The sequence below is a fragment of the Coturnix japonica genome, chromosome Z (genome assembly GCF_054131305.1).
Source record: "Coturnix japonica strain WE chromosome Z, WE-NBRP24, whole genome shotgun sequence".
Classification (NCBI taxonomy): Eukaryota; Metazoa; Chordata; class Aves; order Galliformes; family Phasianidae; genus Coturnix; species Coturnix japonica.
Genome location: NC_140702.1, coordinates 46,050,589 through 46,077,989, shown reverse-complemented (window position 1 = coordinate 46,077,989; position 27,401 = coordinate 46,050,589). Strand labels below are relative to the sequence as shown.

General features: G+C 36.1%; 2 protein-coding genes across 58 annotated transcripts in view; one reads left to right on the top strand and one right to left on the bottom strand.

Moving 5' to 3' along the window:
* The window catches only part of PTPRD (protein tyrosine phosphatase receptor type D), a 1,031,962-nt gene that overhangs the window by 352,169 nt on the left and 652,392 nt on the right, over nucleotides 1–27,401 (bottom strand). The window lies entirely within an intron of this gene.
* The window catches only part of LOC107306110 (uncharacterized), a 92,037-nt gene that overhangs the window by 18,634 nt on the left and 46,002 nt on the right, over nucleotides 1–27,401 (top strand). For 4 of the 11 annotated variants that reach the window (XR_004305713.2, XR_014939783.1, XR_014939785.1 and 1 more), the window contains 2 exons: nucleotides 15,328–15,458; nucleotides 21,561–21,668. The exons of 1 other annotated variant lie outside the window; for it this stretch is intronic. Coding sequence is in view for 5 of the 10 variants with exons in the window: in XM_085530002.1 (XP_085386128.1) it covers nucleotides 21,561–21,668 (108 nt within the window). In the remaining 5 variants the exon portion in view is untranslated. Of the gene's footprint in view, nucleotides 1–14,961; nucleotides 17,093–21,560; nucleotides 22,160–27,401 lie in introns of those variants that run through there. 6 more of the 11 variants (XR_014939786.1, XM_085530002.1, XM_015848964.3 and 3 more) reach the window with 4 other exon arrangements.

The window sequence follows — 27,401 nt, the reverse complement described above, 5'->3', positions numbered from 1 at the left end:
CTTCTATGAAGAAAGGTTGAGGGTTTAGCTTGGAGAAGAGAGGGCTCCAGGGAATCCTCTTTATGGCCTTCCAGTAGTTGAAGGGAGCATATCAACAGGAGGGGAAATGGCTGTTTACAAGGGTGGATAGTGATAGAACAAGGGGGAATAGTTTTAAACTGAGATGGGAGGTTTAGGAAGTTTTTCACTCAGATGGTGTTTACACACTGGAACAGGTTGCCCAAGGAAACTGTGGATGCCCTGTCCCTGAAGGCATTCAAGGCCAGGCTGGATGTGGCTCTGGGAAGCCTGGTCTGGTGATTGGTGACCTTGCACATAGCATCATAGCATCATAAATAATCACTGTGGTCCTTTTCATCTCAGGCCATTCTATGATTCTGTGTAATTACTTTTTGCTTTAATTTAGAAGAATATTCTGGGAACAACATGTAAGAGGCCATGCTTTTTACACTACTGCCTCAAAAGTTTGCTGAATTGGACAAGTTCAGGCAAGTCCTGACCAAGGTTCCAGAAATCCCTTTGTCTGAGACAAACAGAAGGAAAGTCTTAGCCTAGGTTCCAGAAATCCCTAGAAATCCCTTTGTTTAAGGGTGACAGACGGACATGTCCAGGAGCTATGAAAGGGAAATAAGATGCTGATGAATGGCCCTAAAGTGGTCCTTTTGTGTGGGCTTATCTCAAGGAAGATGGCAATCTCCGAGGTACTCACATGACTCAGACCAAAGCTTCCAGGAATGTCTCAAAGGCTGGAAAGAAGTAGGATAAAAAGGACACAGACAAACCATGAAATTAGGTTTTCTGACATCAGATGCCTCACTACGGAAACAAGGAGGTTTTCTTGCATCAGAAGCCCCACTACATGAACGCCTGCATGCTGAAGAACTTTTAGGTTTTTTGACCTAAGATTCCTTGGTTGTTCTCCTACTGCTGACAACGGACTCTCCTGGGCCTTCTGATCAAGGCTCTGCTTTGCTTCATGAGACTTCGCTACTCTGTGAGACCCCGCTGCTCCTTTCCACCAATCTGCTGCTTTCGGCCTGCCACTCTGCTGCTGCTGTCCCCTGTGCCTCTTTTGCCTCGGACCAACGAAGCCACGTGCAACGGGACGCTGCTGCATCCAGGTGGTGACTATTCCCCACTTTTAAGCAATTCTTGCCTCTTTTCCTACCTTTTCTATCACCCACTTTCCCATCCCCATCACCCTAATTTTGATATTTGCCACTCTCCCTTCCCCATTCCCTCAGCTGTCCATTATTTCTAATAAACTGGTTGGAACAACATTTGAATGTTTTTCTTCTTAATCTCACGCCGGGCATAACATATCGAAAGAACCTTGTCTCACTCCTAAATTGGAGTGAGACATAACATTAGTTGGATGTGAAAAGCATGTAATTCTGTTTACTGTAGACTATTTTGCCTTGTTAAACAATAGGTAATGGTTACAAAGGGTGACACCTGAATTCAATGAATTAAATGTCAGAACTTCTAAACATTTTAGCACGAATTTGTCTCACACAGAATCATACAGTGGCATGAGTTGGAAGGGACTTTAAAAGATAGTTTCAACCCTCGTGCTGTGGACATTATTGCTGTGCACTAGATCACGCTGTTCAGGGCCCTACCCAAACTGGTCTCGAATACCTCCAGGGCTGGAACACCCACAGCTTCTCTGAGTGCCTAGCCACCTTCTGAGTGAAATATATATATATATATAAATCATCCTAACAGACAAATTAATCTACCCTCTTCTTGTTTAAGATTGTTCCCTCAGTTCTACATGTCCAGACAGCATCCCTGCATTTTTCCCAGGCTTTTTTACACCTCGTTTTGTCCAGCAGGTCCTTGTTCATTCATGACCATTTCCTGCCTCTTCTGTTTGCTTTTTTGTGCTAGGAAATGGAGAGCTCTTAGAAGAGTGTGCTTAAAAAGTCTCCAGCTCTGCTCTGTTCCTTTGTCTCTAAGGACAGCTGCCCAGGGGACCTCATCCAATAATTCCTTAAGTAGCTGGAAGTTCACTATTTTGGAGTTCAGTGCCCTGACTTTTATATTTGCCAGACTTATATTTCTTGAGATCACAAACTCATTCAAGGAATAGTCACTACAGCCTAGAGTGCCTCCAATAGAAAATATTCTACTTAAATTCAAACTGCAAGTAGCTACGAAAAAGAGGCAGAGTTATTATCCCGTGACACAGATATAGACAAAAAAGCAAAGCTGAAGTACTGCTGGAAAATCCGAGTGCTAATAAAATCACTTTGAAGATGCATTTGATCTTCAACAAAGAGTCACTCCACATTTAAAGCAAAATCAGCAAGCAATGAATGACCTAGGCAACCAAAAGTTGTTCTGTGCAATTCGAGTTCATAAATCCCAAAGGCAAAGCCTTGACAGCTCCAAGAAAAATAAATGCATAGGGACTTTTTGCTTTCACAATAAATGCACAGACTTAAATGTCAACATTCAGTTTACACAGATGCACACTTGGTTAGCATATGCTCCTAAGGTAGAAACTTGTCTTCAAAATCAAATTAAGCAAAGAAAGTAGAAGGAAGATAAGGGAGACAGGAAAAATACCACAAAAGGTCTGCATTTGTGTTTCAAATAACTGTTTTAAAAAATTGAAAAATTTACCCAAATGCTTGTGAAACAAAATCCTTCCAAATCTTCATGCTTCCTTGAAACTGATATTGACAATTTAATGTTTAACATGTCCACAATAAATTTTAAAATATATATGAAAACAAACAAACAAAAAAAAAACAACAACAACACTGAGAAGGCTTTGCAAATTTACAAACATCACATTAGTGCAGCTTCAGTGGGATCATAGTGCTTATGCAATTTTTCAGATTACAAAGCAGAATTTTAGAAAAAGGGTGTTTTAATAATCTGTTCTCGTCTACTGAGTTACAGAAGATACTGAATTTTTCTTTCCTAGTTCTGCTTCAAGTCTTAGCACTGTCTTAGAAGAAGCATGTCTTTCAAAAAATATCTCATCTTGATTTATATACCACTGGTATGGGGAATCCATCATTTTCTTAGATGAATCATTTTGGCATCTGAATACTCATGCTTCTTAAAATGGGTCTGTTATTTCTTTTCTCAGATTGGTTTGGTAGGTGGTTTTTTTTTTTGTTGTTTTGTTTTGTTTTGTTTTTTGTTTTTCTTCAGGCTTTAAGGAAGCAGAATTTGCCACCTGTCACTAACAAAATTATTTGCTTACAAGGATACGAACTGCAGTTCAAGCAGTTTTTTGTTTTCTCTTTTTAAACTACAGAGATTGTCTTTAGTCAATGACGATAAAATAATCTTTCCCAATCTGTGTGCTTTGCCTGAGAAATATGTTCATATATCATGACAGAGAAGATTTTGTTTATTAAAAAATCAGAATGGTTGAGGTCAGAAGAGTCTTCTGTAGTTCTTCAGGTTCAAATGCCCTGCTCATTATGAGATGCCTTGAGTAGGTGGATCAAGACCATGCTCAGGCAGATTTCAAAGTTATCTAAAGAGACAGATTCTGCAACCTTTCTGGGAATTCTGTGTCCATTCTCTAACACCCACAGAGTAAAATGTTAGGTGATGTTCAGACAGAATATCTTGTTTTTCATTTTGTAGCCATTGACTTTTTCTGGCACTGGGCACCAGTGTAATGATACTGGCTTCATTCTCTTTTTGCCCCCTCATCAGATATTTACAAACATTGACTATATCCATCCTGAGCTTTCTCTTCTTCAGGTTAGAGAGCTCAAGATCTCTCTGCCTCTCCTCACAAGAAAGGTGTTCCAGTCCCTTGACTTCCCCCTCCACTGGACTCTTCCCAGTATGTCCATGTCTCCCCTGCTAGTGAGTGGTCCAGTGTTTGGATGCAACTTTGAGAGACAACTTATTTTAATGTCAGATGGGATGCAGCTGACATGAAGGGGCAAGAACATTTCAAGCAGCAAGCTGGCTAGACTGATCAGAAGAGCTTTAAGATAGATTTGATGGGAAAGAGACTTCTGAGTGGAAGAGACAGGGAATGTGGTCACTCTAGGAACCTGCAAGAAAAAAACTCAGGTTTCTCCCAGTAAAATCTGGGAGATCTCCTCTAAGAAGGTGGCTGAAAGCCTAGCTGAAGTCTGTCTACACCAATGAAAGCAGCATGGGAAATAAGCAGGAAGAGGCTAAAGCCACGGCACAATTAGAAAACTGTAACCTAGTTGTAATAATGGAAACATGGTGAGATAAATCAAACAAATAAAAGACTATATACACACCCCAGGGCCTTGATCTCTTTCTTGTAGTGGGCAGCCAAAAACTGAATGCAGTACGCAAAGTGCAACCTCATCAGAGCTGAGTAAAGGGGGACAATCATCTCCCTGCTCCTATTGACAGCGCTATTTCTGATACAAGCCAGGGTGCTGTTGGCCTTCTTGGCCACTTGGGCACACTGCTGGCTCATGTTCATATGGCTGTTTAATACCTCCAGATCTTTTTCCTTCATTCAGCTACCCAGACACTCTGCACCAAACCTGCATCACTGCATGAAGTTTCTGTGATCAAAGTGCAGGACCCAGCACTTGATCTTGTTGAAGGTCATAAAACTAGTCTCGATCCATAAATTCAGCCTATCTTTTGTAAAGCCTTCCTGCCTTCAGGCAGATAAAAGATTCCTTACAACTGTAGTTCCTCTACAAACTTACTGAGGGTGTACTCAGTTTCCCTTTCTAGCTCATCAATAAAGATATTAAGTAGGGCTGGTCCCAATACTAATCCCTGAGGAATACCATTCATGACCAGTCATCAGCTCTGGTTTTAAGTCCATTCACCACCTCTCTCTGGGCATGGCTATTTCGGTGTTTTGCTGTTGTTGTTGTTTTAATCCAGTGAAGTGTACACATGTACAAGCAATGAGTTGCCAGCTTCTTTAGCAGAATACTGTGGGAGACAATATCAAAGACATTATAAAGTTCAGGTAGACTACATCCACAGTCTTTCCCTCATCCACTAGTGTCACAGTTCAGCCTGGCTCTGTCTAGTTCTGCAGTAAGTGGCTGTAGGAACTCATGAGTCCACACCCCAAGAAAAGTGGGTGAAAGTGAAAAGGCTGTGAGATTGGCATAGATGAAGAAAACAGTAGGAATGAAAAAAAACACTGAAACCAACAACATTGACAAATGTAATTACTGATTATGACATTTTAGCTAATCTGTCAGTAGGTACACCTTCAAGTAATGTCTTAATTGCTGAATAATCAATGCAAAATTTCTTAACCATAACAAATGACAATATACTGTCCATTTTGTACAATGAAATCCTACTGAGCAAACAGCTAGTTTTCTGTTACAGTATAGGCTACGTTTTGCTAGCAGTTCTTCTAGGTTATTCACCAGCAGATCTAACAAAAACATTCTGATACTTGTTTGGAAGAGAGATTTACATTGAGCAGTCTTGATTTTCAGTGTAGGGCTAATAAAGAAATATGAGAAAACTATGATGAAGAAATTGACCTCCTTCTCTGTTAACTCTCAAGTGTATTAATAAAATAGAAATTATTATAAAGTATAAGAACAGTATACAATCATTAGATCAGATTTAGATTCTTGTTGAAGGGTATTTAAAACAGCAATGTTTCTTACTTTGCTTATTATAATAGAAGATGATTTTTGAGTTTCAATCAAGTGTCTAGAAAAATACTTTTGTAAATTCCAGGGACAGCTTTTCAGAATCAGTCAATCAATCAGTAATCTGACATGGCTTCAGTTAATTGCTAAATAGGTTAAAAATGTCATTGATAAGTATCATGTAGCTGGACTGGAAGGTAAAAGGCCAAAGAAAAGAGAAAATTTTGGAGGTATTCAGTAGTGTAGGAAGATCTCATTAAATTATGCTTATAGAGATTCTGGAGAAAAAGAGTTCATCAGTGTGCATTCATTCATACTGGTATTTTACACTTTGCAACACAACCATACAATCTAGCACTGCATTTAAATTTCAGAGCACAAAGGTAAAAGATCTTTTCCTTGAATTAATTTTAATTACTACAAAACTAAGGGAAAGAATAAAAAAATAATAATAAAAATTTATGAGCATGCTTGTTTTTAAAACATTCATCATTTCTTTCTCCTCTCCAGTCATAATTTCTCAAGCACGTTTAAAAATATCTCAAATATCTGATTTATTTTTCATATTCTCTTTAGAAGTATCATTATTTTAATGGAATGCAGTTTTCTTATTGTTCTTGAAGCAAGTAAAATATTACTGTTACATATTTTAGAAGAAAAACAGTTACTCGTGCAGATTTCAGTTTATTGTGGACAGCTAGAATATTATTTTGCTAATTGCTGGTGATGTAACATGTACCACATCAAAATGATAGCTACTTCAAGATAAAGCAAGGGAAAATAGGAAGCTGAAAAACTCAATGTTTTGTTTCTTAAAATTCTATTCAACTGTGATTAGTGTGTCCAAATTTTACACTGCAGTGAGCACACAGTTCCATAGCCATTGCACAAAACTGACTATAGATTTTCCTCTGTACTATGGACAGTTTCTCATTTCATACATCACTTGCAACTTGATGCAGTCATTCTGTGAAGACATTGCCTATCTCTCTAATAGAAAATTATGAGTGAATAGCATCTTACTTTACTCATGTTTTAAATAATTATTACACTAGACACTACAGACATTTTACTGTTTCTCTCTTTTTACAGTTAAACACTAGTTATAGTTATACCAGCAACTCCTTACATTCTGCTCTTTAATGTCAATGTCAAGGAGGTTAAATCCCTCAGTAAAAGTGGTCTCACAGGTGTACAGGTTAACACTCCTTACTCTATCAACTGAACGATATCAACAAAGTGCACAACCTTAATAATGAAAGAAAATTCTGGAGCATAGCTGAACACGTCAGACTTCTTTATACTTCTGAAATTCTTATTTGAAAAAAAAATAAAAAATCATTGTGTGTTGTCATGACTTCTCACATTCAGAACTAGCAGTATAACAGCTCTATGATAACATGATACTTAGAGCATGAAAGCAAGACAGGGAATCAAAGCCATACCTAATTTTCACCCTGGTCTCCATTCACTGAAAAAATTTTTGAAGTACAAAATGAAAGCTGAATTAAAACAGACAACACAAAGCATTACCAGACCTCATTTTTTTTTGGAGTCAAATTGCCTTTGGTGTTGATAATTTCACTGGACTAAATCTATATAATCTCCCTTGGATACAGTTTACTGTAAATGACATCCTGCTTGTTTCCCAAGCTGTGGGCATTAGCTTCACCAATTTTGTTTTATCCTCTTTTACCTTTTTTGTTGTTGTTGTTGTTGTACTGATCAGAAGATGAAGGAAAGAATGGTCCATTTTAAGCAGCATTCTTACCTCATGACTGCTGTACTGCAGAATATACTGAGCCCCTTAAAGGAAAAATGGTACTGTTCTATATTTCTTCACTTATGTCAGGGAGAAAAGTACAGTTCAAAGGTGATGAAGTATAGTGTGATCAGAAATACAATAGGATTATTATTAAGTACTCTCTTAAGTACAGTTGCTACCTGGAGAACACACCAGTATTACTCAGAAAAGATAGCTACTAGGAGATAAGTCAAAAGAAATCTCTCTGACATATGTGAGATCTTAGAAATTTGCCTGAATGACCATTCTCCATAACCCTATAGGCCACACTGTATTAAATGATTATCACTTATGTGACCATTACCTCAGATTACAGTGACCTTGACAGCACTGCAGTAACCACTTCTATGAATGTCACTAAAGATATTTTACAGTGTTATGTGACAGGAAGCTGAAACATGCTGAATTTTTTTTCTACTGACTACTCATAGATGTACATGGATTCTATAAGTCTATTGTAAAATAAATCCACTTTATGTCAACATTCAGTTTTATTAAGATTTCTGACTTTTTTGTAGATTCTTAAAGTATACTGTTGTAAGATTTAAGCGTATGAACATTCTTTATACATTTCCCTCTCAGCTAAATATCTTTCTTTCTTTCTTTTTTTTCCTGCTGCATTGAAAGAGTTTAAGCTATAAAGCCTGATTATGAAATATGAAATCACTAAACCTAGAAAAATATTTCGTAAGTGCACTCACATTATAAAGTTTTAGTTAGATCTCTACAGTCAACGTAAAGAGCTAGATGATGGCAACCAACACTACATTTGTTCTAAAACTATGATTAAATCTCTAATATTAAGATTGCATTCTCAACTAAATTAACAATTCAATTCTACAGGTGGTGCTACATTTATGAGGTACTGCTCTTGAAAGTGCTTGCTCTGTGTTTGATTTGATTATAGCCAACTGTTTCCAGTGTGTTTCTTTGTGCTTCTAGTAAACGGATGAGCTGACTCAATGCAATCACATTTAAGGAGAGGAAGAGCAATGAGAAGTATGATTTCCTATGCTCTCTTGTGGTCAGGCAGTAGACTGTACTGTTGGTAACAAAAAATAGAGGAGATAAAACTCAAAAAGGATCTCAGTCCCAGAACATCTCCAGAGCTTTCACTCCCTATAAACCCTTCCTAAAACAGAATTCTATGTCTCTTTATTGGTGCTAAAAGGTCAAGGAATAAAAAAACTATCACCAGCAAAGTGATCACCTGAAGAAAATTCTTAGTTGCCACAAAGATAAGAAAGGCCTTTCTTAGAATCATAGAATCACCAAAGTTGAAATAGACCTTCAAGAAAATCCTGTCCAACTGTCTGGACACTTCACTGGGCAGCCCATTCCAGAGCCTGATCACTCTTCTGGAGAAGCATTTCCTAACCTCCAAACTGAATCTCCCCTGGTACAATGCGAGGCCATTCTCTATAGTGCTACCACTAGTTACACGAGAGAAGAGGTCATCCCCCACTTCACTACAACCTCCCTTCAGAGGAGACTATATATATAGCACTTGTAAGAGTCAATCTGATATGATTGTAAGGATGATGGGTAAACACAGAGAGATACTCAAGATGAAGACTGTCAGAAGTCATTGCTGCACATGTTACTATGTAACTTTTTGTGAGGAGGGATGAGGAAATGCTAAGAGAGGGGCAGTGGTAGCATCACAGAAGTAAGGTAAAGAGCAAAAAATTAATGATAAAGAAAAAAAACAAAAAACAAACAAACAAAAAAACAAAAAACCTTAACCTAACAGAAAAGCTGTGTTAACACTTGCTAAAAACTAAAGCTGACATGATTTCCATAGCTTTAGTTTTAGAAACAACTTTAAGGTATAAACATCGCCCTATTTTTTAAAATTTATTTTTACAGAAAAATGAAACACGTTAAAACTCAATTTTCGTTCAAAATATGTCAAGCTTAACAGATTTTGTGTTTCCTTTGGGAATTTGTATTAATGCTATAAATGAAAATATCCTACATCTTTTTTGATGATATCGTATCACCATGTGGTTGAATTGAGATTGATGTTTTCCTGGGGGTGAAATTCTTAAAAAATGCATTGGAAGTAGAGGGAAAAGTCTACCAGTCCAGTCTGAGACTTTGCTCTGGTCATTTTTAGAAGTACATACTAAAAAAAGGAGTATATCCACTGTATTATGGAAATCTCGATCAATGCTTTTAAAAGGTTTTCTATGATACTGTTTGATGATTGAGTTCTGAAATACAGGAAAACATATAGTACAAACAATAAAATCTCAACTTTCATAAAATCTGAAGCATCACTTACTTGTTAAGTAGAACTTTCATATGGAAATCTTATTCTACTATTTTAAAAATATCTTTTATTAATTTTTTCAGCATGATCTTCTCTCAATATAAGAGTCCATTGAATTATTGTTTATCAATTCAATCACCTGTGAACAAATTGGGGGTTTTTTTTGCTCATAAATTTAACATAAATTTAACTATGTCTTAATGTTAATTTTGTTTATAATTTGTTTTAATATCAGAAAAATGTTTCTACATATCCTCATTTTAGTTGCAGATTACCTGCCTGAAACACAACTTAGTTTTTATAGACAAAGTATTTTAATTCTTGATTTAGCAAGAGTTAGGAGAACAAACAATTCATTATCTAAAATAATACACCAAACTTTAAGAAGACTAATACAAACTGCAAAATTCTGTAATTTCCTTGCATCCTTCCCTCTTTTTATGATGGAGATAATTGTTAAATGGTTCTACAAGGTAGTCATTAATCAATGTTAGCTATGGATGAGCTGTAGTTCTGATTGGTTGCTCAGGACTACCCAGCCACTAAAGAAAAATTGCACACTCTTTAGAGTTAACTGCTTTCTTTGTCTCCCATCCCCCCAAACTATAATAGCTTAGAAGAATAAAAGCATTCTCTGGACAAGAAAAAGAGAAAAAGTTAGAGAAATAAATGATTTTGATGCCAGAATTTCTTGTACGTCAAGTCCAAATAAAATGTTGTTTGGATTTGTAGGAAAGAATAGGGTTTTATGTATGCCCCAGGAGACACATTGGTTAATATTTCCAGATAATGCTTTTTTTTTTTTTTCCCCTTGGGCACTTTGGACAGGGTTTTTGGCTATTTAGTTAGCTACGTTAATTTGAAAAATTGTAGCATTAAAGTAATGGTTTGCAGTGCATCTTGCATAAAAAATATGTTTGAAGTTATTATCACAAGAAGAACAAGAACTGTTATTTAGGGTTGTAAGTTTTTCTAACTGTGGTATACATTCTGGTGAAGAAGAATGACCACTGAACATCATTATGAAGAGTACCTACACACCACCTGCTTAAATAACCACCTATATCTATACTTTAAATTTGTATACCTACACACCACCTGCTTAAATAACCACCTATATCTATACTTTAAATTTGTATTCTGTTAGTCCTGTATTCCATTCCCCCAATGCATATTATGCCCCACAGCAACTACAACTCTCTGTAAACTATGAGCAACTGAGTGACATCAGAGCAAAGGCTGAAATAAGTGGTAGCAGATAATGACATACTATACAGTGTCAGCATTCCTAATGAAATAGAGCAGTACAGGCATAGACAGGAGATCTTTAATGAGAGTTTAAGCATGCAGTCTTTCAGAAGCTCTGCATTTCTTTGAGTCCCCTCCAAAGGCAACATCACAAAGATCCCCACAGTGTATTCATCCTGACTTGGTCTCCTATCTGTCATTAGCAATGTTATTTTTGTTACTTTGTTCTCAGATATTCCTGTTCTCCATGAAGCTGTTTTTACTTTTATTTCACCTTTCTGGTTTACCAGTCTGGGTTTTACCTTTTTCAGCTGAATATTATACTTCTCCAAATGAAGTTCTGGTGAGACTCCAGCTATGCATTCTCAGATTAGATTCTTACTTTCATACATATAACATATGGAACTTTTGCAGTTTAACATGGGAGATGCTTATAAGCTGTCTTCTTCAACAAATTTTGTTATATAGAGAAAAAATAGCACAGTAAATAGCTGCTCTACTATTGTTGAAACAATTTAAACATAACACTCATGAAACATTAAATTGAGCTGGGCTTTGATATGTTTTCTGAAGACAAGTAAACACATGGTAATTGGAGAGTCTTTTTCTCTGTTTCAGCCATTCTGCCACCACAAAATAACTGCAGAATCATAGGACTGGGAGGGATCTCTGGGGATCATCAAGCCCAACACCCTTGCTAGAGTAGATTCCCAATATTAGGTTGCATAGGAAGGTTTATGGGCAGGTTTTTAATAGCTCCAGAAGAGGATATTCCTCAGCTCCCTTGGTCAGCCTAATCCAGTGCTCTGTCACACTCAAAATAAGGGACTTTTTTATCATGTTTGTATGGAACGTCCTGTGTTTCAGTTTATGCCCACTGACTCTTGTCCTGCACATCACTGAGAGGAGCCTGGCTCCATACACTTGGCCCCTGAGCTTCAGATATTGATAAGCACTGATGAGATCCCCCTCAGTCTTCTCAGGCTGAACATTCCCTAGTCTCTCAGCCTTTTCTCATACTGGAGATACTCCTGGCCCCTACCATCTTTGTCACCCACTGCTAAAGTATCTCTAGAAGATTCCTGTCTATCTTGAATTGAGTATCCAGAACTAGACATAGTACTTCAGATGTGGACTCAACAGGGCAGAAAAGAGAGGAGGATTTCCTCCTTCGACCTGTTGGCTACTCTCCTTTTAATGCATGCCAGGATGACACTGGCACACTGCTAGCTCATGGTAAACATGTTGTCCTCCACGACCCATGGGTCCTTCTCCACAGCGCTCCTTTCCAGTAGGTCATTTCCTAACTTGTACTGATGCATGCAGTTATTTATAAATAAATAAAAAAACTGGAATAGAAATCATGTAAGTCTGTCTATAGATCGGGTCTGCACTGTCAGTGTTGCAGGACCCCAGAAAGCAAGAATGGATCAGAAATGTAATCCTGACTGTTTATATCTGACAAAGCAGAGATTAGTAAGAAGAAATGTAAAAATTATGAAGTGCTAAGTAACATACACAGTCTTTGCCTCACACACATGCACAGAATAAACAAAGATTTACATTTTAGTACAGAAAAAAAGGAAGAATTTTTAACGGATTCACAGTTAGGTTTCCTGTTCTGAATGTCAGTTCTGATTTCCTGTTGGCCCTTCTCTGGACCTGATCCAGCCAGTTAATTTTCAGCTTATGCTGAGGGCCCTAGACCTGCACCCAGGTGGGTTCTCGTTAGAGCAGAATAGAGAGAGGGAATCAGCTTCCTTGTCCTGCTGGCCAGGCTTATTTTAATGCTGCTCAGAATATGGATGGTTTTCAGGGATGCAAGTGCACACTTCTGGCTCATGTATAATTTTTTTTATCAAAATCTCCAAATCTTTCTCTTTGAGGTAACTCTCAACCCTTTTCCCCCAGCCTGTATTTTTGCTTGAGACTGCCCTAACCCAATTGGAAAAGCTTGCACTTGGTCTTCTGAAATTTCATGAGGTTCATACAAAAACAACTTTCAAGCTTGTCCAGGTCCATGTGGATGACATTCCTTCACTCCAACATGTTGACAGAACAGTTCACTTTGGTGTTGCTGGGAAACTTTCTGAAGGTGTACTCAATCTCGTTGTTTAGTTTGCTAAGATAACAGATAGCACCAGTTCCAATACTGACTCCTGAGGAACACCATTCATCACCCGAGGACTGAGTTGTTAACTTCACCTCTTTAGAAGTGATCATCCAGCCATTTCCTTATTCACTGAATATTCCACCTGTCAAATCCATGTCTCTCTAATTTAGAGAGATGGATTTAATGTGGGACAATGTCAAATGCTTTGTACAAAGCCAAGAAAGTGATGTCAGTAGCTCTTCCTTTATCCACCAGCACTGCAATCCTGTCATATAAGTCCACATCTGCCAGGCACAATTTGCCCTTGGAGAAGCCATGCTGGCTGTTATCTCTCCTTTGTATTTGTTGAGCCATAGGCATAGTTTTCAGTATACATTGCAAGAACAAAGTTTCAGTGTGAAAAACAAGGAAAAAGAAAGGGGGGAGAAATAATTTAAAAAATGACGTAGAAGTCCACCTAGGAGTAGATGAGGAAAATATTTCATAGGAGTGCTACAAATGTGATGCATATGCCTTAATACATAAGGAGGGCTAAATAATCTTGCAAGGCCTTTCTTCCTCATGATTCTTGCACAGGCTTTTCAGGGCAAGTAGTGGTTTATGATCCAAATACTTACTGAAGAGGAAAAATGACTGTCATGATTCAAGTGAAATCTTAATTTCTGTGAAACTCCACACTGGAGCAAGACCTTAGCCTGTGTTCTAGTAAATTGATGTTTATTATTATTATTATTTTTCCTATTTCTTCTATTTTGATTATTTTTTCCTTTTGTTTCATTTGTTGTTTTTGTTTGTTAGTTTTGTTTAGGCATTCTTACTTTGTCTTTTTCTTTCTGTTAATGAAAGTGAGCTCTAAAGAAGAAGTGAGTTTCTATTCCATATTTATAGGCTTCATTGTAGTGCTGGTTGGAAAGATGACAGTAGATGGATAACATTTGGGACTTCTTGTAATTTCATCTATTAATAAGAGGGACTCTTCAAGTTGGCTGCAGTAAGCAAAGTCCTGTCTCCAGCAGTGCCATTAGCCCTTAAGATGTCCTCTGAGAATGTATTTGATGATGGACATCTGAGGTAGTAATAGTAATATCTTCAACAGCTTCCTGAACTGAGAACTCTTTCATGATTATGTGTGGAGTTATTTAATCACAGAGATAACTTTTCATGAGTAATAAACATTACCAAGCTTCCCCACACAGAAAGAATGCAACAAATGGCTTAAAAAATCTTTCTACTATTTCTGAGAAACTGAGATTACATGTTAACAGGTGGTTGCTGTTGTTGATGACCTAGCTGATCTCAGTCTGTTACTGTTCAGTATTCCCTGACCAAGGGTCAGGTCTGAATTTTTGAAATCAAAGCTTGAATTTAGATGTTGATATGAACCCACTTTTACTGTTACAGTCTACACTACCTGTTTTTTTGCCTGTTTTAATGAGAGAGTTCTTGCTATCCATATAACAAGTTTGGATCCTTATCAAATTCTAATTCAATACTGTATAGGAGAAACTATTGCAAATCTGAATCTATACAGAATGCTACACCTATGACTTAGAAATAGTTTTCATACTACCTTATTATCATTTACATGATAAAAATAGAAGGAAGCCATGTCATGGAAGTGTAATTTGCAAGGAATGATGCTCATCTGTCTGTAAAGGGAGTCCTGGAGAGTTGGTTTGGCTCTTTAGCACAATTGTGTTGATTCATCTAAAATGAGCTGCACTTTTCTCTCCTAAAAATATTGTATCCTGTTAATCTGAATCATGACACCTCATCAATGACATCTAATCCTCTCCCATTTTGCACTCTTAATCTCCATATCCTCAAGTTGTCAGGGGCCTCCTAGACAAAGTGGCTGCTTGAATGGCTAGCTAAAAGGCTCTTTCTGGAATAATACTGGCAATCTTTTCTCTCTTAGGAGCACCTTCGAAGCAATGTTTATCCTCTGTGCCAGGAAATGAAAGGATTCAGAAAGTGATCATGATTATTATTACCAGTATTTGCTCTCCTGACTTCATACATGTGGCTATATAATGTGATGGACAAGATAAGTGACATCTCCTAAATAGGAACAGCAATATATGAGAAACCTACAGTGTACCTTAAGCACTGTTGACAACAGATACCTTCATAGTTTGTATGTGATGCCACATTATTTTGTTGTGAAATAATTTTTGTTATTACTTTCACATCTCACCATAGCTACAGTGAGTGTCTAATTGTTTTAGAGGTTGGTTGGTTGGTTTGGCATGTCAACACTACATCTCTTCTGTTCTCTCTTCAGGTCTCATGGTCTTTGTCCCACTGTCACAAGATGATTCAAGCTGTGGGATAAATGATCCAAGTGATGTGAACAGAGCACTATCCACCATGATGTAGCAAACTAAAAGATCCTGGAGGCACTTAAAATAAAAAGTGAATGATTTGCATTTTTGTTATTCAGATTAGAGATATGTAAAGAAATCCTAGGATATGGAAGACATATATATATATGTATATATATATATATGTATATATATATTTTCCAAATGTCATAAATTACAAGAAAAAAAATGAACCGCACATTCTAGCACTTTCAGTGGTAAGTCATCAGCAGAGTACACAAAGAAAATATAATCTCTTACATCATCTGACAGTCCTGCATAGAATATGACTGCCAACATGCTTACATGCAGTATTTTTCAGGGTTTTCACACTGTTATCTTAATCAAATGACACTGAAAAGTAAGAGGTATTTTTTGTTTATATAACTGTAGTTACTGGACTGATATGCTCACATACTATTTGCATAATGTTTGACATTCATGGATTAAATTCGGAATGTTAGTGTTCATCTGGAGTTGAAACTAGTGAGGGAGATGAACAAACCTGAGATGGAAAGATGAGGAAATATGTATCAAAGAATAGGGAAAAAGCTGAAGATCTTGGTTCTTGTTCAGTAACATTTTTGGTAACAAGATCTCATTACTGAATTTCCTGAGCCTAGTGCTAGAATCTATGAGAAGGCAGCAGTACCTGCAGCAGAATAAGATAGAGTAGGGAATACTTAGTCCATTTCAGCATTGTGACCGCTGATAAGCCATTGAAATAATGCTTTCTGCCATCTTTGAATGATAATGCTGACTGGAGAAGTTCTTGTTGGTTGAGAAAGGCAAACACAGCATCCACTTTCTAACAGAATAAGCTGGTCAGCTTCTCAGGGAAGGTGAAAGAGCAAGTCTTCCTTAAACTATATCCAGTCCTTACAAGGACAAAGAAAATAGTGAAAAGATAATAAAGATCTAATATAATCTAATATAATGTTAAGTCTAACTTGGCTGACTGATTATTGGTGGCAGCTCTTTGGAACTGATGTTAGAACTTAAAAAACGTCAAGGTTTTTATTAAGAATCTGGGAGATGGGATCTCAGCAAGTATGCAGGCTTCACCAGTCTGAAGGGAAAAGTTAGTACACTGGAGGACAATGCTGTTTTAGTGAGAATTCAATATGCTGTAGGACTTTCTAAGATTTAGCAAAGATAAACTATTTTGCCTTTTATAGCTGATGTTTTCTGGAATACTAGAACTTACTCCAGAATGTTAACTTGTATATACTTTTAAAAATAAAACCATAGATAGACCTTCTAAGAAATGCTTATGTTCATCTGTTTCACACTGTGTCACCTATCCATAGATCTACCCTGCAAAGTTATTCTAAGATGACACAGAACAACGATTCACATTTTGTAAATCCTATTTCATGTACTGTCTCATCTTAGACAACTAATTGAACTGCTGAAGCAGTAGTGTTTGATTTGCAATGCTTTAAAAATCTTGTATATTATGGTTGATATTACTAGCACATAATATAAATTCCAGTTCTAATCAATACCAGTAATATAAAACTGAAATCATGGGTGTAGTGAACATTATTTGAAGATCTTGTTTGGTTGTATAAACTCTGTGTCTCTATTTATCTTTGCCATTCAGATTTCTACCAATATTCTGTTTCAAGTAAATGAAAGTGTAAGAGAGAAATAAACAAAAACAAAAACAAAAGAAGAAAAAAACAGTTATCTGTTCCTGTTCTACTACTATGTTCTGTCACAACTCTGGCATCCTAGAACCTTGTAAAATCTTTGCTTTCATTAGTTTCTCAGAGAAAACAACATATCTTGATTTCTACATTCCATACATACAAGCTTATGATCATGAGATTCATATATCTTCCAACTTGGACTCTCTCAAGGTTATGTTTTGAAGTAATTCCCACAGACTTATTCCCAGCCTCCCAACTCATGCTTATACAGTTTCTCATGAAACTAATTTTACCATTTCTTTGTGTGCTGGGAATGAAATCCTCTATACAAATTCACTGAATGATTAAAGACCAGTAAAATAAAGCATAGAAATAAGTGTGAAGAAAATATTTCCTCCTGTATTTACCATATACAGCAGAGCTCACGCGTATGCAATCCCTGCATTGCTTTTGAAGTTAATCATGACAACTATTCTCTGTTTTATAACTTTACTGAAGGGGAAAAAAATAAAAATAAAAATAAAATTACAATATTACTTATTTATTTATTTGCCATATTGTTCTATCCTAATATGTCTAAGTGGAGTCCACTAGATTTTCCCATATTGTCAAGTGGATTACAAATCTAGTCATTTGCATGCCAAATGTTTATAGATGTAATGTAAGCAACAGCAATCATTTTTAGGCAAAGAATTTTTAGAGCTAGAGAGAAATATATTTCAATTTCTCAGAAGACAGTGCATTTTTCCAGCAATGTATGGGGGCGATCTAAGGGGCATTCTCCTTGATATCCTATTTGGATGATACAGTGCCCTTCTGAACTGTCAGTAGTGGATTGTAAAGCAAAGAGCTAACAGCAAGTCTGAGATCAGGGGTAAAATGTTAGCAATCTCTTATTTTTTCTTGTGATAAAGAGATGTGTGGAATCAGTGTAGCAAGTTGTAAATGATATATGAAATTAAAAGTCTTCTTCCCAGTGCACTGAGGGAACACATATAACACAGCAGTTACTGCTATATTGTGGTGTTTGCAGTAATATTGAACTAAGATATATTCCTGACAAAAACAGTAACAAAAGGCAAGAAGCAAACAAACACACAGAACTCCAGAAGTGAAGTATTAAACAATTGTAGATGGGAGAAATTGGTTTTAAGCTACACTTTATTTGTTCCTACTTCCCCCACTCTTTCCTCACAGAATCATAGAATGGCCCAGGTTTGAAGGGACCTCAAGGATCATGAATCTCCAACTCCCCTGCCACATGCAGGGCCACCAGCTTCCACATTTAATACTAAAACGGGCTGCCCAGGACTTCATCCAACTTGGTCTTGAACACCTCCAGGGATAGGGCAGCCATAGCCTCTCTTGGCAGCCTGTTCCATCACTTCATCACACCCATAGTAAGGAACTTCCTCCTGACATCCAAACTAAATCTTCCCCCCTTCAACTTGAAACCATCTCCTTTGTCCAGCTGTTATCTACCCTTTCAAAGATTTTACTCCCCTCCTGTTTACAGGCTCCCTAAAAGGCTGCAATTAAGTCACCCCACAGCCTTCTTTTCTCCAGCCTGAACAAGCTCAGCTCCCTCAGCCTGTCTTCATAGAGGAGGTGCTCCAGCCCCCTGATCATCTTTGTGGCCTTCTTCTGGACCCTCTCCAACAGCTCTCTGTCTTTCTTGTACTGGGAGCTCCACACCTGGACACAGTACTCCACATGGGGCCTCACAAGGGCAGAGCAGAGAGGGACAAACACTGTCCCTGTCAGCCACACCTCTTCTGATGGAGCTCAGGATACCATTTACTCTCTGAGCCGCATGAGCACACTGCTGGCTCATCTTAAGTTTTTCATCAATCAGGATCCCCAGATCCTTCTCTGCAGAGATATTCTCAAGGACTTTTCCTTCCAGTCTGTATACATGCCTGGAATTTCTCCAGCCCAAGTGCAAAACCTTGCACTTGAATCTCATTAGATTCACCTGGGCCCACCTTTCAAGTCTGTTGAGGTCCCTCTGAATGGCATCCCTTCCTTCTACTGCACTAACCATACCACTCAGCTTGGTGTCATCAGCAGACTTGCTGAAGGTGCACTCAATTCTATCATAAGCTCATGTTAAAGAGCTCTGGTCCAAAGACAGACCCATAGGAGACACTGCACATCACCAGCCTCCACCTGGACATAGAGCCGTTGATCACTACCCTCTGTCTGCGGCCTTACAACAAATTCTTTATCCATTGGGTGGTCCACCCCTCAAATCCACGTCCCTCCAATTTGGAGATAAGGATGTAGTGGTGGACCAAGTCAAAGGCCTTGCTCATGTCCATGTAAATGATATTGGTTGCCTTCTCTTTGTCCACCAATGCCATCACTCCATCATAGAAGGCCACCAAATTGGTTAGGCATGCCTTTCCCCTGCTGAAGCCATGGTGCCTGTCTCAGATCACACTCTCATTCCTCATGTGATCTATCATGTCATCCAGTTGGATCTGTTCCAAGATCTTCCCAGGTACAGAGGTGAGACTCACTAGCCTGTAGTTCCATGGGTCCTCCTTTCTCCCTTTCTTCTCATCTAACAAGCCAATCATGACACCTTAGGAGGCTATCAGACTGGTCAAGAATGATTTCCCCTTGGTGAATCCATGTTGACTACTACTACTACTAATCATTTCTTTTACACTTGCTTGGAGATGACATCTGGAATATCACAATCCATCACCTTCCCAGAGATGATGGTGAGGCTGTCTGTCCTGAGGTTTCACAGGTCCTCAGGTCCTCTTCCCTATTTTGAGGACTGGAGTGACATTATTATTCTCTCTTTTTTTTTTTTTTTTTTTCCCAGTTCTCAGGCACCTCTTGCATTCTCCACAACCTTTCAAAGATGACAGAGAGCAGCTTGGCAATAACCTCAGACAGTTCCCTCAGCACTCATGACTACGTGATGTCAGTGCACATGGATTTGTGTGCATTAATTTGCCTACATGATTTCTGACCATATCCTCTTAGACCAAGGGAAAGTCTTATTTTCCCCATAGTATCACTCTTACCTCCTGGGTAGGGAATTCCTGAGAGGCAGTCACACAGCAAAGTCTGAAGGAAAAGTGTTCAATAATTCCACCTCTTACTGTTCCCCATAACCAAAGAACCCATCTAATTTAGCAGCAAGCTCACATTTTCCTTACTCATCCTTTTACCTCTGACATACTTTTAAAAGTCCTGTTGTCCATGACCTCTTTTGCCAGATTCAATTCCAGCTGAGCCTTAGCCTTCCTTGTGACATCCCTGCATTCCTTGGCAATATTCCTGTTTTCCTCTGAAGTGGTCAGAACCCTTTTCTACATTCTGTAAAGTTTCTTCTTTCATTAAGAAGATGGACAGCTGGACTCAAGGCAAATTATGGGCAGACAGCTCATGTCCACTTATGCATAACCACACTGTATGTGCAGATGCACTTGGATGATCCGCAGATGGAAAGAGGAGGACTGAGAAAATCAACTTTAAAAAGTTAAAGTAGATTAAGAAATGAGTTGGAAAACTATGCCCTAAATACATCTGTGGTCTGTGCAGCTTTTCAGCAGTGCTAAGAAAAGCTGACATTTCAAACATAGGTTTCAAATGTCCCTTAGATTTGATGAAGGGAACCATCCCATTTTTCTATAAATCAAACACTATATTCTAAGTAAATAAGGAAAAAATAAAGCTTGTGTGAAGAAATCTCAATGGAAGGGTATGGCATTTTGTTTTGGTTTTAGAAAAAAGGTACAGAAAATGAACTCCATGGATATTTATCTAGTCAGCATGCCTTGATTTGTGATATACTTAATTATTTCTAGAAATAATTGTTGAAGCATCATTTGGTGAGTCTCTTTCTCCATTTAAAGAAAAAAAGCTACACTAATTAAAATGGCACTGATTTTTTTTTTTTCATTCTATATTTTAAATTCCTTCTTTTCTATTTTACTTCACTGATCTGAATTAGCACCAACACTAGAGCTCCTGTCTATTAAATATCTGCTACATACTCATCATTTTCTGGTTTTACCTATTTTATTCTTTTTAAGTATACATTTCTAAAAGGTGTCATTCTTTCCCTCATTTTCCATTATTATTATTATTACTACAATTTCAAATAGTATTAAAAATGACAAGAACAGATAAATAGAATGAGATTTTAATCACAAAAATGATCTTGATTTACAAGAGTGGAGATAAAAAAACAATCATAAGTAAAATATGTAAGAGTGTTTCTACTACAAAGTGTTGGTACAGTAAGAATGTATACTCTGGGGCTTGGTGATATATATTAGGTTTACAATGCATGAAAAATGAAGTCACCCAAAATAATGTGTAAATATTTACAGCACAAAAAACCTCTATATATGTTGTCATATGCTATGTATAAAACTAGAAGAACTGTAAGAAAATCAGTAGTAATGCATTTTAAAAATATAGTAGCTATTTTGCCACTTGTCTCAGGTTGAATTTTTGTTACTGTTACATGACAGGGATGAACCTCCTTCACCGCCCCTTCACCCCATCAAAAAACATTGGAAAAGTGAGAAAGAAGAGCTGCTTCTCCACAAAGATAAAAAGAAGCTTTTTACTATAAAAAGGTAAAAGAATATGAATTAATACAATATAAAAGGTCTCATGAGCAGTAAATTAAACAAATGGGAAATAAATCTAACTATGTACTGCAAGCTCAGCAGCATGGAGTAAAATAAAGAATGATGTACACACATCCCCACATCACTTTGTATCTCCCTCTTGGAAATAACATGGAAGAGACATAAGCATTCTGGGGTCTGTAGTCCTCTCTTAGCAGCTGTCAGATCATTGCAGAATGTCATGATATAATATACCTAAGGAAAACCGTGACACAACTACAATATTTCTGCCACATTACATGTATATATGAATGTTCTTTCAACTGAAAATTAGTCAGTATTGAAAATACTATAGATTACAAATTGTTATTAAACTATCAATAAAACCAAATGTAAGCTGGACAAAAAGAAAAAGAGAATGTTTATAAAAATAATGTAAGATGAATCTCTAAGCTGAATCTCTCTGCTGTGTATTCTCCCTGTACCTCACAGAAAAATAACTGTATTCTATATTTCACCATACAACACTGAATAAATCTAGTTTAACAATGAGAACACCAGCTGTAAGTACAAAAACAAAAACAAAATCTGACAAACAAAAAATGTAATAAACTTAATTTAGGTTCTCATTTCCTACAATGCTAACAGAGTGCTAATAGAGAGTGTCTTTAATCAGCTTGTATATTTTGTCTGGGTTTCTTCATGAATAAAAAGTTAGAGTCAGTGATTTATCAAGCTAACATATATTTACCATTTTTTCTTCTGCACAGTAAAAGCTTTGTATTTCAAGGCTTCACAAGAATTTTACATTTTAGTATTAAGCAAGCTCAGCAGGGAGACCTTTGCAGAGCGGATAACATTTCAGGAAAATTATTATATATAGCACAATTATAGAGCTGAGCAAATAGCTGATTTCTTGGTTCACTGACAATTCAGAAAAGAGGAATTCAGCCAACATAAGGTGAATTTTAATCCATTCTCCATCTCAAGAAATAAATCAAAGAAGAATTTTTTTGAATGATACAAAATGTTTGCTATTTCAAACCCAGGAATTTATAAAGCCTCAGAATGAGAAAAGAAATATAAAGCCAAAATGTCAATTTCAGTATTTAATTCAAAATAATATCAGTTTTCCAGTTTCTGTCATGAGCTATTTTCTCAAACATTCAACCGGACAAAATATTTTCATGTTCACAACTCTTGTTTTTCATCGAAGAAGATACAGCACTGCTGAAAATTATTTTCCATATCTGCTATAACTGTGGGTACAAAACTGGATTACAAATCTTCAGGTATATTATACTTCATATGTATTTAGTAAGTGAAGTCTTACCCAAAAACTTTTTTTTTTTTTTTTTAATTTTTTAAATTTTTTTATTTTTTTAGGGAATCCCAATCTTAATCTTTTTTTTTAATAAATCTCCTTTTGGACTAGATGTTTCTGCATTAGGATTTCCTTTCATTGATCCAGTTTAGGACGGGCTCTAACAATCTATTTGCATGCTGTAAGGAGTAACAGTCTTTTTCAAGACTGACATTTGCCAGTAGAATGTGATAAGAAGAAACATGTAAAACCTTTCACACTCATTTTGATTTGAAAGCAATATACTTTTCTTAGGATGTTACTTACTTGTTCACAATGAAGTAATAGTAATATCCTGTAGCACTACAGGATGTTCAAAAGCTTTGAAAAGGATTGCTTATATCACTAACATCTGGTGGAATTCAAGTGGATTCTTTTTACCATCTTTCAGGAGCTCAATAGTAGCTGCTGGAAACTCATTTCAGACAAATGTGCAATGTTTGCAATGAATTTGTCTCCAATTTTGAGATTATCTGCATGCATTCAGTACTGTGGAAAGATTTAATGCTTTAAGATATTAGATGATTCTAAGGGTAAAAATAAGAAAGAAATTGCAATCTAAAGACTGCACTATTGAGTGATTTGCTTATTTGTAGATATAAGGTCAGTTGGATAATGAATTTCCTACTACAATTCTCTTATGTATGTGAATGAAGAACTTGTTGCTGCAGCAGGAAACCTCCACACAACATGACTTGACAATTCTTATTGTATTTTGTTTCAATTTAAATTGTTTGTTCAGTGTATTAGATTATAAAGTAAAATACCTATGTACAAGACTGTAGCACAACAGTTTTTTAAACTGAGAAATGAGAACTGGTCGCATAGATGACCACAGCAATTCTGAACAATTGTCTACAAAATCTTGTATTCCAAGTCTCACATATAGTTACCAGAAAAAAACTTATTTCAGAAGAGACCTATAAAATCTGATGGGATTGAGGAAAAAATATCACAAAAATATTTTGTTCTATAACTATGAAATAAATAATTGACATATTCTGAAAATGAAGATACACATTGTAAAAAAAATCATTTATTAGTCACATATTCTTCATAATCACATCTACTTTTAGAAAGCGATTTAAGCAATACTTTTTCCTTAATATGAAAAATAAATGAAAATGAATTTAGACTTACATTCTGCATATTAGATAGATTAGATATCTGTGTATTTAGAGATTAGGATGAATGCATAGATATTTCATCAGTTCCTTTTTCTTTATTATTTAATTGGCTATCCTTTAAATTGTTGTGTAAATTAATACGTTAACATTCTGTGTAAAATATATATATATATTTTCACAATGATAACACATTAGTCATATAGATAGTACTTTTATAAATGAGGAATTTCTCAGAACAACTTCCTCTGAAATTCATTCAATACTGATAAACTTGTCTGTCTATTTGGTACAGAAATCTTAGTGCATTTGCAATTATTTCTAGTTTTTTTCTAAATTTATTTATTTATGTATAACTTTAAACTTAGATTTTAAAGCTTAGAAACATATTCTGTGTTTCCAAGTCCCCATTATTTTCTTCTATCCTTTATTAATAAACCTTAAGTTTTTATAACCTTTTGAGGGTTATTTCTGCCCATGATGACAGAATGAGTTTGTTCACATAAAACCAAGTTAGACTAAAACTGATAAAATGTTCAGTATTTACAGTGGTTTACATAATGTTTAATAGACATTTAATTAATAGGCATTTAAATCTGAACAGTCTGATTCACAAATTTTCCATGACAGTAGTAACAATTTATTATTTCATATGCAATGACAGTATGCTTAATCCTTGTAAGGCATGTTAAGAAATCCTAGTGAGTTTCAAGCCAAATGCATTTTGAAAGAAGGGAATTATAGGATTTGGATGCCTTTGTGAAAACCTTCAGTAGTTTTCCTACTGTCTATAAAGTTGCAGAGGATAAATTCAATTTTAAAAAATTCAAAATGATATCTCAGTCTTATGTTAATGACACAATCTAAATAAATACTGGTTCAGGAAGTGGTTGAATAGAAGTTCTGCTCTAGGAAGTCAAAACTGGTTCTTTGTATACTGACAAGATGTTCTGAAGGAAAGATTTCAGAATTATGTTCTTTTCCAATCAAAGCAGAAAAAAAAAATCTCTTATGTTCTTCTTACACTTTCTTCATAATTTTGCAATATAATATGTTTTCTATGCAGAAATTGAAAAATTATGATGTGGAAAACAGAATGTGTTGAATACTTAATACATAATGTTCATGTAGAAAGAAACAGATAAATTCATTTTATCTCAGTTTGTCCTTGACTGTGCTCAAATTTGACTAGCGTCTGTTCTGATATTGATGTAGCAAAACTGAACTTTCATGACAAAATCACTTAAGTCACACCCAGTATTATTGTCACCATTACTCTTAAATAATTCTAAATCAGAATAGGTCATCTAGCCTAATACATAGGCATTCATCCAATGACAGATGGTGGTGTCACTAACATAAAATGGTCTCCAAACATGAAAGTAAATAGACTTCTCAGGGGAAATATTTTAATTAGAAATGTTTTATCTTGCAACATCAACAAATACTTGGGAAACTACTGGCATTATACAGAATAAACTTTGTCTATGCAAAAGATTTCAAGCAAAATAATGAAGAAAATGTAAAAAATGAACTACATAACTGAATGCACTGAGGATTTACAAATTCTTAGAGTTATAAATGCAATTTTGAACAGTTTTTAACTGTTTTCAACCAACATGTTCAAAAGCATTTGTCAGTGAGAATTATTACGAATTTTCAAGTGATTTGCAACTTTAGAATTTATAGTTCAACTGTGAACATTGATATTATGACATAATCACAGCTTTAGCTATACTCAAATTTTTGTTGGTTTCAGGAATTTTTAAACAGACCATCATATTCATTTCAGTGATTGAACTAAAATGTTATGAATAATTATCACTTGTGGCATAGCTGAAAATGTGGAAGTAGAAACAGATCTTCTGTTCAGAGATTCCTCAGACCCTAGCTTTCCAAAAACCTAAAAAAAGCCCGATTGCCTTCATCTTCACACACAAATAAACATGATCACTGAGCATACATTAACCTCAAATAAACAAAAATAAGTGGGAAAATAGACTAATTTGGTAATGATCTTTAGTTTTGGATGATAACTTTTTGGATGATCATATGAGCTGGCTGAATTGGCTTGTCAGGTATGTATGGAATAGTGGTAGGCAGAAGAATAAGGAGAAAGTGAGATGTAATACTGCAAGTTTAAATTAGATTTGTAGATTGCTGCTGAAATTCAAAAAGGAAAGGAAAAGTAGATATTGTTCCTAAAACATTTCAATGTTCCCAAAGGGTTCCTCTGTGATAATTTTCCTTATAAATAAAAAATGTTTTTTTGTCCACAAGCAAGGTACACATCTTAAGCAGTATCAGAACATAGAAATATTCCTTGTACTCAGATGTCACAGACTAACAATTTATGCACATCTTGTCACTCAGCACATTTTTCTATAAATATTATTACAAATATGAACAGAGCAGTGTTGTCCTCGTTAGAATCAGCAGTGTGGGTTCTGGAAATAGATAAAGAAAAAGCAGTAATATGATAAAAAATGTATTTTTGTTTAGTTGTGTATCAGAGACACATGTGTAGAGGTCTGAAGTAGTTGAACCCCTTCTGAGAAGAGTCTGAGTTGGAGAACATGTGAGCAAGTGAGTATGAAGTAGTGGGCAGGAGGCAGCTTGTAGAGTCTATACAATAGCCTTGAGAGGAGCTTGTACATGCACCAGCATTCCCATAGTGCTACAGACTTCAAGTATTACTCTCGGTATTATTTACTCTCAGTAAAGCATGCATCAGTGCAAGATTTGAAGAAGTATTAATTCAGTTAGTAAAACACTTCAAAAATTATTTCCTGGTGAATATTGTCCTTTCCTATCCAAATATCTATTTGAAAATAAATATTAAAGGACATAAGTTTTCTGTGGTGAAGTTCATTCTTTGTTGATGCTGTTTGTATTATTTTTTTCATTTTTCCTTTTTTTTTTTTTTTTTTTTCTTTTTCACTATTCATGATTTTTAGTTCGTAACAGCGAGCTTCCTTTTGCACAAACATATTTTCATCCTACTATGGAAGCATGAAGAGTTCTCTGGAGAATAAGCTTGAATTGGCTTAAGTTCTAACTTGTCATGTTGGAGCATGTATGACGGATATAAGAAAGTGACAAAGCATGTCACCATGGGCCCTGAGAACAGAACCTGGATTTCTTGAGTGCCTTATCTCTACACCACTTAAATCCAGATAATCCTTTCTGTGAACAAGAATTCATAAGACGTTTTAGCTGTGGAAAGCCCAACTGAAGCTATTAGGACTTCCA